The 12,018-nt window shown below is 39.0% G+C and overlaps 1 protein-coding gene across 1 annotated transcript in view; it reads right to left on the minus strand.

Moving 5' to 3' along the window:
• ARHGAP28 (Rho GTPase activating protein 28) overlaps positions 1–12,018 on the minus strand; it is a 75,959-nt gene that overhangs the window by 4,066 nt on the left and 59,875 nt on the right. The window contains exons 6-12 of the mRNA XM_068396371.1: positions 10,425–10,590; positions 10,219–10,310; positions 8,813–8,890; positions 5,466–5,628; positions 3,840–3,922; positions 1,843–2,040; positions 1,004–1,147 (exon numbers count right to left, since the gene is read on the minus strand). Of these exons, the coding sequence (XP_068252472.1) occupies positions 1,004–1,147; positions 1,843–2,040; positions 3,840–3,922; positions 5,466–5,628; positions 8,813–8,890; positions 10,219–10,310; positions 10,425–10,590 (924 nt within the window). The remainder of the gene's footprint in view (positions 1–1,003; positions 1,148–1,842; positions 2,041–3,839; positions 3,923–5,465; positions 5,629–8,812; positions 8,891–10,218; positions 10,311–10,424; positions 10,591–12,018) is intronic.

Here is a 12,018-nt window from a genome sequence, read left to right on the forward strand (position 1 = left end):
GTCTTTTCTTTCGTTCTTCAAGGCTATTCTTCAATAACTGTAGAGGCCTTGACCACTTCCTTGATTACTTCTCTTGCAATTCACCAATCTCCATTCTTTTAAACCACCATGGAAGACTAAAGACTTTCTCTCCAGGCTATTAAAGATAGTTACTACACAGAAATACTACATATAAGCTGCTATAGGGACTGTATATGTTGTGCATTTGTACACAACATGCTTTGTTGCCCAAATCATATGTTACACCTAATATGTAAGTTAATTGTAGGTGTCTGTTGAAGTAGCATTTCTCAAGTCAGTTCCTAAAATCCATATCCAGTCAATGGAGAAAGGTTGGTAGCTTTAAGACCTCCAAAGAAAGATCTGCAGAAGGAAGATCTCCGAAGTCTGAATTGCACCTGGAGGTCTGCAAATCCTCAAAGTATCCACCTCTCTCCTCTGACTATATGGGGAATAACACAGACCTGAGGAGAGCTACTTCATTAGGTGCTTAAAATTTAGACCCAGTTTTGGTGTCTGTGTTAGGAAAACTGGGTTTTCTCTCTGCTTAGGAAGTTAGTGCAAAGCCATAAAACTAAAACTTGCAAGAATATCGAATGGCCTGGACTAGGAAATGGGTATGTGCAATTAATCCTAATATGGACCATCCTACTACTGAACTACAGATCCATGCATTTGTTGAATATCTACAGATCGTTGCTGTCAAGGATAGTCCACATATGACCATTTTCTCATAAAGCAGATACAAAACCAGCATGTGTTTATAACAGTTTACAGCTTGGGCTGTTAGAAATCATTCTACCTTCCTCACCTTTTCTCAATCAAGCCCCAAAGCTTTATCTTATCAAAATGTTGGACTGGGAAGCACATCTTTCAAGATAGCTCCCAAATCAGCTTATTTTGTACAGCAAAATTTCCTCCCTACTCTCAGAAGCTTTTATGAGATAAGAGAGGAGGGAGGCTGGTTAAGTCTGCCCTTGAAAATGATATATTTTTATCACACCTCTGGTCTTTCAGGTCTCTCCCGCTCCATGGTCTTTCTCCTCAGAAGTTTTCTCACTCCTTTGTCAAACATCAGTTGCCTCTTGCTGTTGTTCATTGCTGCCTCGTTCATTTTTCTCACCTGGGAAATGAGGAAGCACGGGACCTAAAGGAAGGAAACCGGAGCTGAGAATATACAGTAATTCTTTCCCCCCATAAAATTGGTGTTGGGGCTTTAGAAAGGTGCCAAATTTTAGGCTGCAGAAACTCTATTTATTCCCAGAAGATACATGTGATTAGTAGCTCCCTTTAACAACCCACTGTTATTCCTTTTATCAAACTGTAGATCACCTTTCATGCCATATGAAACTTTTTAGTGATGTTAGCAGCTGAAGGAACTTTATTAGGAGGTTGTCTTTGTAATCCTCATCATACCCTCCCTCTGTTATGAGGAAATGAACTGACACTGTCATCATCTTCATGCTGACCTTCTGAAGTCCAGCAAGGACTATGGACTAAACTTTAAACAGTCATTTGATCTCATTCAAGTCTAGATACCTCACCTAGGCATCTAGATTAAATCATGCTCCTATGCATTCTCCTGTATAATCAATGGTGTGGGATAGGTACCTCCAGAGGGCATTTCGTGCTAAAATGGGTGTCTTAGGTGAAGTAAATCTCCATCCAGAGGTATCTGTCACTCTATCTCATTCTAGATCTAGAGGACTCCAGACAGTTTCCAAAGAATAGCTAACACTTTCTTCTAGGAAGGTCAGTCTACTCTGATTTCTACAAAGCTGCTGCATATAGCAAAATACTTCTCTGTTCAGGAGCCATAAAGAGGGAACCAACATTACTCACTGTCCACAGGATGTCCTGGTACCGAATTAAGAGCCGCACAATGTGCGCTGTGGTGGCAGCTGCTTGCATTTCTTGTTGGTTTGCACGTTTCCCTTTGTAGATGAAGAGGTTTGGTGCTACAATCATAGAAACATTCCACAAATTCATTTTATTTTTCCCTTCGTTAGCGACCACCTTCTTCAGGAACTGAAGAAAAGCCTGGAAAAACAACACTTGTTATGTTGAGTCTCACAAAATATTTTACTTTTTAAATGCGACATTTTCAAACGCACAACGTGTCTGACTAAAAAGCTGCCATATTTGCACTTGGAGGTGAAATTCAGGTTTTTTGCATTCTAATTTGTATTAGTCTGATATTTGCTGGCACGACCACCCGCGTCAGTCCCAGGAGAACAGTTAATGTTATCAAAATGCGCATTAATAAATTATCTATCACAGAGTATAATCCCAAATCCATAAATCAAGTACACTGTCTGCACTAAGGCTCTGAATCCTGTAGTAGAAGAAAGATATAAAGGTGTTGCAATGAAATTGTTAATGTCTTGATAGATTTCAAAGTGTCCAAAAGCCAAGGCTTTTTATATTGCAGTCACCAGGGTGACCAGCCTCTCTTCAAATGTGCAGCAGCCCCATATGTAATATAATCTGAGGAATTTCTGCCAGCAACCCCCAGACTTTTATTCTGGGATAATGAAAGCAAGAAGTGCTCAGTGGTTGATCGTTGACATTGCTTCTGCACATGCATGGCAGAGTCAAAAGAAACTCATTTCCCTTTTGGGCAGTTTATTCAGAATTTTGCTTGAGTGACTGAATAGGATGGATTGCAGCTGTGATTAGAGTTGGGGTCTGCCAGTGAGTCCTTTTGCAACACCATACCACTAAAACCACTGTCTTTGTACCCTGACATTGCAATTAAAACATTTTTACAAACCCAGGAACTGCAAAACCAAAACTGTGTTGGAGAAATTTCTAAAATCTCATTATAGATAGCAAGTAGCGATGCATTCACTTTTGACATCACTTCTATTTTTGTATAAAAGCCTAGTAATAATTAAGACTACTCATCTAGCGTGTGTTTTACATATACAGCTCTATATCAGTCTGGACTTTGGTAGAAGAAATAACATCCATTCTTCACAGAGCAGTAGCAGACCTCCAAATGGTTAAAGAGGTATGTTATTCTTGTCCCTTGTTATTGTATAAATAAATACAGGTAAAGAAGGCACCTGAACTCATATAGCTATATCTAAACTGAACAGTAGGAGACTTTCAGAGGCGGGGGATCTGCAGGGTGCTGGTGAGCAGGGGACCTGATGAAATGTCTGGGGGCTCCCAGACAGCTTGTTCACCCAGGTTTCCTTTATGTGGAAACAAGTCCAAAGATACAGCCAGTGTCTCTTAGCTGCAGCCAGAACTGGGAGCTCCCAAGCACCCAAAATGCTTGTAGCCACCATGTCTGTATTGGGAAGTAGTATGTGGGTGTGAGTTTGTAAGGCAAAACAGCTGAGGCTGGGCCCCTAACATCTATGCTACAGATGTACGTTTCAGGGGTTTTTACTTCAGACTCCCTCTTTCAGTCTGGTCCAGTGTCCTGGAAGCGCTTCAGCACTGGGAGTGCACTACGTGAGCTCCTGGGGGGCAGTTTCTCGTTTAACTTCTTGCTGGAGAATTCCAGTTATACAGAAAACCCAGAAACTGGACCTTTTTCCAAACTATGCAAGGAACGTGCCTCTTTGAAATGAGTGCTCCAGAATAAATCATGCCTGAAAGCCATTTACTGACACCGGCAGTTGGATACCTCCAGCAACTATTTCTTAATTGCTTGTAAAAGAAATGATAGCCAGGGAATTGGAACATCTTTTCAAGGAAATGATGAAAACCACAGAAGAATACTTTCATGGTGCAGCATCTGATCACTGACTGTTAGAAAAAAAATGAGTCTCATTTAAAAGTTAAAAGCACCACAGATGCTAGGTGACAGCAAAGAGCGAGCTTACCTTGGCTGTGTCTCTGTTCGCCTCAGGCAGCAGCATGATCAACAGATGCAAAGCTTGTAGCTGTAACTTGATCTTGGAGATTTCTAAGAATATGAATAGTTGATATTTTTTAAATCCCAGTTACAACTGATTTGTTCTAAAACCCTTATTAGTCAGCAGTTCTAGAAATACAGCAGCCACTGCCCAGTTGAGACTAGCATGTTGAGATATTTGTTAACCGTAATCTTTTCCCCAAATAGAAAACCAATTATAATGAATGGATTTTTCCTCAACGTCTTGGGTCTTTGTCTCAGGGGGAGACAAAACTCTATAAAATTCTGTCTAAACAGCAAGGAGACAATGTTTTTCAGTACTAGCCAATTTCTCTTTGATATTGTGGTCAGAATGTGTTGTGATTATGGATCAAGTATTTTCCTGCTTTCAAACTGAAATGGGTATTTGTTTTCAGAAAATTTTCAGACTGTTGTTATTGAGTAATTTGCTGAATGCTTGTGCCATTGGAGTAAAGATTGATTGCTTATAACTTAAAAAGTATTTGGCCCAAGCCTAGCACTCTAGATCAAAGTAGAACCCCTTGGCAGTTACAAAATACCATCATGTTTTCAGAAATTGGTATCTATTGATACTGTGCAATGCTCACTAGGTGAGCTGGGGTGGAGAAGATAGGACGAATAACTGTCATTTGCTTCCATTCAGGGTGGATAAGAGAGGTCTGGAGAAAAAAAAAGTGTGAGTGTTGTGGACAGTGTATCTGTTGGAGGGAATAAAGTCACTTAATTCTGCACAGACACCTCATGTTTAGTCTTCTCCTCCAAACAGCTTAGCGATCGTAACTGCGTGCAGTCTGGGACTCATAAGGAGCACACTCAGGTACGCGAAGGTTACAGGAAGGGGTCACCTCCTTGTGCCCTTTAAACTACCTCAGGGAGACACTGAAAACTTGGCTGCAGGCTTATATAAGGGTTCTAAGTTTTCTGTACCAATTTGCCTAATAAATTCACTGTCCTGATAGCTTCACTGTCATAGCTCAAGTGAATTTACAATGAAGTCAATAAGTATTGCAAGGTATTACTGCGTTCTTCCTGGCAGAGAAATGAACAAAGTGTACTGAGAATGAGAGGGTGTATGTACACTGAAAACAAAACCCGACTGCCTGAAGCTTTCTGTGATCACATATATCTTTGGACGAATACTCTGACCTCAGCATAAACACGGAGAGAAATAAAGTAGATCCAACAGAATATCAGCTAAAGGGCAGTGACCTGAATTTACCTTGCAGACATTTTCATTTGTAAAATCTATAAATTGTGTGAATCGGAGTCTATATATGAAAGTCATTGCTCAGCCAGGGTTTGCTCACAGATTTCAAATCCCACGTTAAACAGTTGTGTCAGTCACACAATGAGTCTATGCTATTGGCTAAATGCAGAGACTTTTTGCCATTTGAAAAGGAAAGCTTGCAGAAGATTTGAATGTTTAGGCAATACACTGGGCCTTTTTTTCTCTGTACTTCAAAGAGAGAAAAAATTACATGTTTTTTTTCTCTATACTTCAGAGAGAGGAAGAATAATGTAACGAGTATTACATTTATCTAGATCAGTCCATACTAACTCCTTTTCCACCTACTTTCCACTAGCATGATGAAAGCAGGCAGATATTCTAGTGTGAAGAGGGGGCTTGGGAGTTCTCTTATAAACATTTTCAGCAATCCTGCTGCATCATTATTTCGTACTTGGTCCCAGTCAAAAGTGTCTTCATAAAATTTTGCTTCAAGTTCTTGATGGAGATTCTGAAAGATAAAAGGAACATCTGACCTTTAATCATTGCTTCTGATCCAGCAGTTTGAGTTCACTTCAGAAATCCCATTACAAACAACAGGCAGGTTTACACTGTACTTAAAGCAGCCCTAAACCAGTAGCAGTCTAGGTACAGCCATGCAGAGTTCAGAGCAGGTTAACAAATCAGGTTGCTGGGGAAATTTTGCGACCCAGGCTAGATTTGGTTTGCGTTAGCTAGATATCTGCCAGTGACCCATTTGAGCTATTTTAAAGCAAGAAAATTTTTGTGCAATGTCTTAGAACTAGAAATAGAAAATTCAGTTAAACAGGATTTTTAGCACAGCTGTTCTTTCTGTTTAAAACACTCTCCAGAGGTTTTGACCCTTATATCGCAAAGGAGTGGCATTTCTTCCTCATGACCAGTGAACTTGCTGGACAATCTGCTGGCATCTGAGTCCATGGGTCTTGAGCAAATGGTTTTAACTTCAGGTCTTCCTGTCTTTAGAAGGATGTTTTCTTTTAGGATAGCTATAATTAGATTTGATCGCTTCATAGAAAAATAAAGCTATCAAACCATTACTGTCAGAAAAGCTCCACTTAATACATGCCAAAAAAAAACCCCTCAAAAAACACAAGAGAGATCTAAGACAGAATTTATTATACCATTTTGGGTGCCCATTTAATCCTCTTGATCTCCAGTGTCAGCATCTTGCTGTATAACAGAGGTCTGTTTAGTTCTAGAGGGTAGCTAATCAATGTTTCACACACATGTGTGAATGGGAAGTACTGAGTAAGGTTCCTAGTAGGAATAGAATTTGGCTTCAAACCCAGATCACTGTCTGGAAAATGTAAGCTCCTCAAAAATTTCTTGGGTTAATAAGATTGAAGGAGGCTATTGTAATAGAAGGATATCTATAAATAATGCAGCTTCCACAATTATTACTGCCTTATCCATAGGAAGTTTGTTGCTGCTTTTTGTGAGACCATTTATGACAAATTACATCTGTAGCTAGTATTCAGATCATGTTTTTGTCAAATGTACTTGAGTATTACACAAAAAAAGTTTAGTCCTTTCAGACAGAAAACTTTAAAAAATGGATTCTGTTTACCATGCCTCACATGAATGGAAGGAAATTACATATCAAATATGGTCACACATAATGAAGTGAAATGGTTGGCACAGAAGGAAATAGAAAGTCATTCAGGATTTGGTATATAATGTTACAATCTCATTTTTACTAGCACATTTTACTGACTGTAATCTGGGCTATCTCAACTTCCTCTGTATTCACATCCTTTGCACATAATCCATACAAACACCTGGATTAAATTCTCTCCTGATAACTGACTGGGAAATGTGGAACAGAAATCTTCACCTCATCAAAATCACAAGGGGAGAGAAAAACTACTCCACATTTTTTCTGCTAAGAACTAGGAAAAATACATAGAAATAGAAAGCAAGATTTTTGAAACATAAACATTTAATATATATATCCACACAGGGAAGCATATATGTATATTTTATACACTTAGACCCCCCCATATACATATGTATATATGCACCTAAGTACTTTTAAAAAATGTTTTTTTGCAATTTTTTTTTTAAATGTGACTGATCCTACAGTAAACTATCATGCATTTTTGGTTCACTGGAGCTCTTGTGACATACTAGATTACAGAGGAAAGCTTGTATTTATTTCTTCTATTCTTTGTTTTATAGAAGAGTAACCTTTAATCACTTCCATATGCCTTTTCTTTCTCCAAACAAGACTGAAATAAAATTGGAATGCCCTCAAATCCTAATGTCATAATAACGTATGAAGTCTTTGAAGGATGAAATCTGGATCTGCTTTGAAAAAATCTTTTGCTGGTTGGCTTGTTGGACAGACTTAAATGAAGCCAAAACTCAAATAATTTAAAACTTTCATATGGGCGGTTTAACTTACCACCCAGTATAGGAGAGTTACATATAACGTCATATCTCATAGCAGCTCCCTGGATATAGGTTGTGAATAAGAAGCGAACAAGACACAGTATATGCAAAGAATATGAAAGTAATTTAATTAGGTAGAGCACAACCCTGCTGTTGTAATCTCCCCAGAGAGGCTGGAAAAAATTGGAATTGTGTGAAATAATATTTCAAGTATTTGTATGGAAAATGAGAAAGCTGAAAAGTACAGGGCCAATTAGGAGCTCCCTTCTTCAAGATGTGGCACTTTGCAAGGTGCTGAGTGCTTTTATCAATCCGCAGAGTCAAAGGGAGCTGGGATACTACTGTGTAGCTTTGGTGTATTTCATGTAATGCTGCTTTTTCTTGTACGGTCATTTTTTATGATCCCTAGCCCATCAACGTTTAGCAATCCCCAATATTACTCTTTGTGTGGCTGCCACGATGTTGAGACTTCCTGCCTCAGAAAGCAAGACTAGCTTTCTTGAGGATAAGAAAGTGGGATTGGCATGCACTATAAGAAATTGCTTAAATTAGATTAAAAAAAAAAAACTAGAAAAAACAGAAATCTGGGAAAGAGGTAGACGCTACTAAGCCCAGAAAAGACTTGTTTTCCTAATTTGCCTCTGCCAAAGGCTTCCAGCTCCTGGAATCAAGTTAGTCTGGAGAAACAATTGCAAACATTACTGCACCTCAATGTCAGGTTATTGGGTACCAGCTAGCCTGTGTTCATAGCCCACAAATAGCCTGTGAAAATGCAGTACTCGAGGCTGCCAAACAGCGAATGTAAGTCAAATTTCTCTCACTTGGAACATGAAATTGTAAGATCACAGAAGATAAATGAGAAATAAAATGACACAAAGGTTAAAATGACATAGAATAAGATCTTTATCTGAAGCTCGCTCAGTTTAGCAACTCTGGATTTCTGAAATAAATTAAAACAGAGATAAGATCACAGCAATTTTGGATGACAGAGATAAACTGAAAGGATCCCTCAATGTTAGTGGAGAAAAATGGCATTCAACGTCAAGTCTGTGCTTTATACAGAACATTAACAAATGGAAAGCAATAGACCACATGTTCTGTGATTTATTGGTTCCCAGGAACCAATCTGACCTTTCTCTGGCAGGAATAGAAATGCTGATCTACACACATCAATATTTACGTGCAGTGTGCACTTGTGTGTGCTGTATTATTTTACATAGGGTCTGTGGTCCAGGAGACAGAAAACTGGCACGAGCGTGTACCTTGACTCGGGAGGCAGATCCAGGCACTCGTAGAATTCCTTCGGTTTCTAAACCTGTTTCCTCAAGCTTGAGCAGCAACTGAAAAAAAACGAACAAAATAATCAGAAGCACTTAAAAATACTATTAACTTTTTTTCAGTCTAGGTATCCTTGAAACTAATTTGAAAAAGATACATTTCTATGTAATTTGCTAATGAAAACAAGGCAGCTCATGTAAGTAAACCTTCCTAATTTGTTCTCCATATTCCTGACCCTGAAATACAGAGTATGCAGAGTATGGAAAACTGATAATGCAATAGGCCCCTCTGTCCTTGATTTGAGACTTGGCACTGCTATAGAACAATTAACACAAACGTATTAATAAAAGGTCAAATATGCTGGGCAAAACACAATGGTGTTTTGAGGGAAAATTAACCTCTGAGAAATGTTTAAGTCTTTCCCTGAGGAGCACAATGGAAACGTCTATAGATACGTTTCTGGGAACTGAGAACTCACATTAGAAAATGATCCCAGGATATTTTAGTTTAAAATTTCTGTGAATAGAGGAATAGGCTTCCCACTCTAATTCTTTATGAAAAAAGAAATATGTTTTGATTTAGTGTGATTTAGAATGAGGAAAAAATAAAATAATTTCCTAGCATTTATTCATACAGCCCTGGATTTTCAACACCAGCTCTGCTTCTTGCCCTAGCTGTTGGATCCTTCTAATTTCCCATGGTATCTTGACAGGGGAGCTGTGGAGCTGATTGCAAAGTCATGTAAATATTCAAGTCATGTCAGTCTTTCCCCTGATACTCCACACCACTTCCCCTTTTGCCAGTATTCACAGGGAAATTTGTTGTAGTTTTGAGTCCATGTAAACCTGTGCAATTGCGTGTGTGCTTGTGTCTGTGTACCTGTCTCCAAGACATCCGCTGGATGTCATTGCACTGTCAAGTGACTTATATAAATGACAATGTCTTGTCATACAAACCTCAATGAGAAAATACCACTTCCATTCAGGAAATAACAGCTAAGTAATACCTACAGTTTGAATTCATGTAAAATTAAAACTCCTGAGACAACCCATCTCTGCCACTTCTACACACACACACAATTTTGCATGGCTCTCTAATTTAATGAGAAAGGGAAACAGAAAGCCAGACATTTGTTTCCCGAAGTTTCCTGTATGGTATCATATAATTACAAAAATCGGAAGAGGTCCCCAACACAGATAAAACACACAAAAGCAGCAAATTTTGTCTCCTTGTCACAAGGTTTTCAAACTGCAACATACAGACAGACAACCTCTAGACACCTTCAAGTCTGTAAAGCCTGCATCTTCTTTTATCTGATGACTGTTTTGAGTGTCAGTGCAAATGGTGGAAAAGTGAATCTTGGTGGTCAAGCAAGCCAAGTTATACTCACTTTTTGGAAGATGAGGGGAACTTTTATTCCAGGAACCTTCTTTTGATCATTCTCCAGCAGTATGGTGAGAGGAACTCCAAACAGACCATTTTCTTAAAAATAATAACAGCAAATGTGAAAGAGAGAAAACACAGCCTTGTACACATCTTCTTAGCTACGCTGAGCAGTGCCCAGGTGGCTGTCACGGGGATGCCACAGCACGGTACCTCGTCCCCGCACCCTCTCTGCACGGTTCCTCTTCAGCTCCACCCCCAGTGCATCGTAGAAGGCTGTTAGCTCAATCAGGGAGAGGTAGCGGATCTTCTTCATGTCTTCAGGAGAGAGGTCTCCAACCTCTGTCAGTCCAAACCGGCTTTTCCGAACTATGAATTTCTATAGCAGAGATGGGTCACATCTTTATTTGCACGAAAATTACAGGACATGAATTTTTGGTTTTGAAAAAGGTGCCAGTATGTGGTAGGAAGTCATATTAGGGTAGATGGATAACACCAAAGAGCTGAACTACAACTCTATATATTGGCCTGGTGTGTTGACATAACTTGCATCCATCTGAAACACAAAACTGAGGTTCTTGCTCATCATGTTCCCTTGCAGTTTGACTGGTAAGCGGTGCTGGAGCAGAGGTATTAACCTCAGTGCCTGTACTCCAGCTAGGACAAATGAGCTACATCCTACTTAAACTTTTGCTCAGTTTCAGCAGGATATAACATTTTGCTCTGCTTCTGCCTCCCCCGGAGCATCTTTGAATGCTGTTGAAGCAGCTGACACATTGCATCATGGGTATGGTTGTATATCAGTTATGTGTTTGTGCGCAATGAATCCATGCCTGCTTTACCTATTACTATTAATTTATGAGGTCTTATAGGAGAGTTCAAACTAAAGAGCTGAGGAAAAGCCCAGAAGCAAAATCACTTAGACCTGATGCCTACCTGCCAATTTACTGGTATATTCTGTTACTCAAGAAGCATTTAGGCTTGGAAACAGGACCCCCAGAAGCTAAGAAATAATTTATTCAAGTAGGCTTGAACTAAATGATACTTTTAGTAATCTGGGGGCATGTGAAGATGACTACATATTTTAGAAACTGCAGTGTCATGGAGCAGAGCCAGGAACGTTGCGTCATGACAGAAGCATTTGTACAAATGTCAAAAAGAACAAATACCCATCAGTTTTTGATAGAGTTCTTAGACATAATAACAAAGTTATAGAAAAAAGCCATGCTTTTCAAAGAACTGTAGTTCTTTGGTATTGTATTTTTTTTAATTTAATTGTAATTTAAACCAGTAATTGTTCGTCAGAGGTATAAATAAATAGCACTACAAATCATCTCCTCCCTTTAGGGAACTGAGTGGAAACTCAGCCTTTAATGATGTTTTGCTTCTGGAGATTTCAGCCCAGTCCTCCCTTTTTTAAACAAATTTGGACTCAATAGGTTTAACCCATCTTTAGATGAAGCCAGTCAAATAGATTAAGAAAAAAGCAAACAAAAAAAGAATTAAAATTACACCAGATTTCAAAAGTAAGAGAGGACAAAGGACATTTAGTTCATGTAGGTTAGGACTTCCTAAATCACATTGCACATGGTCTTTCAATAGGGGTTAATCATAATTGGGGGAGAAAGAATGCAGGAGATGGAAAAACTAATTTACATGCTGTCTGGGGCATTTTAGGCCAGCAGCTTCCCTCCCTAGAATGCAACAATACCACTGTTACTCTTATACTGAGACATAATAATGTAGCAAAAGCTACATGGAGAACAGTCTTCTGAAGAGACATAAAATACTAAATAATATCTATGCA

This window comes from Nyctibius grandis, chromosome 3 (assembly GCF_013368605.1).
Source record: "Nyctibius grandis isolate bNycGra1 chromosome 3, bNycGra1.pri, whole genome shotgun sequence".
NCBI lineage: Eukaryota > Metazoa > Chordata > Aves > Nyctibiiformes > Nyctibiidae > Nyctibius > Nyctibius grandis.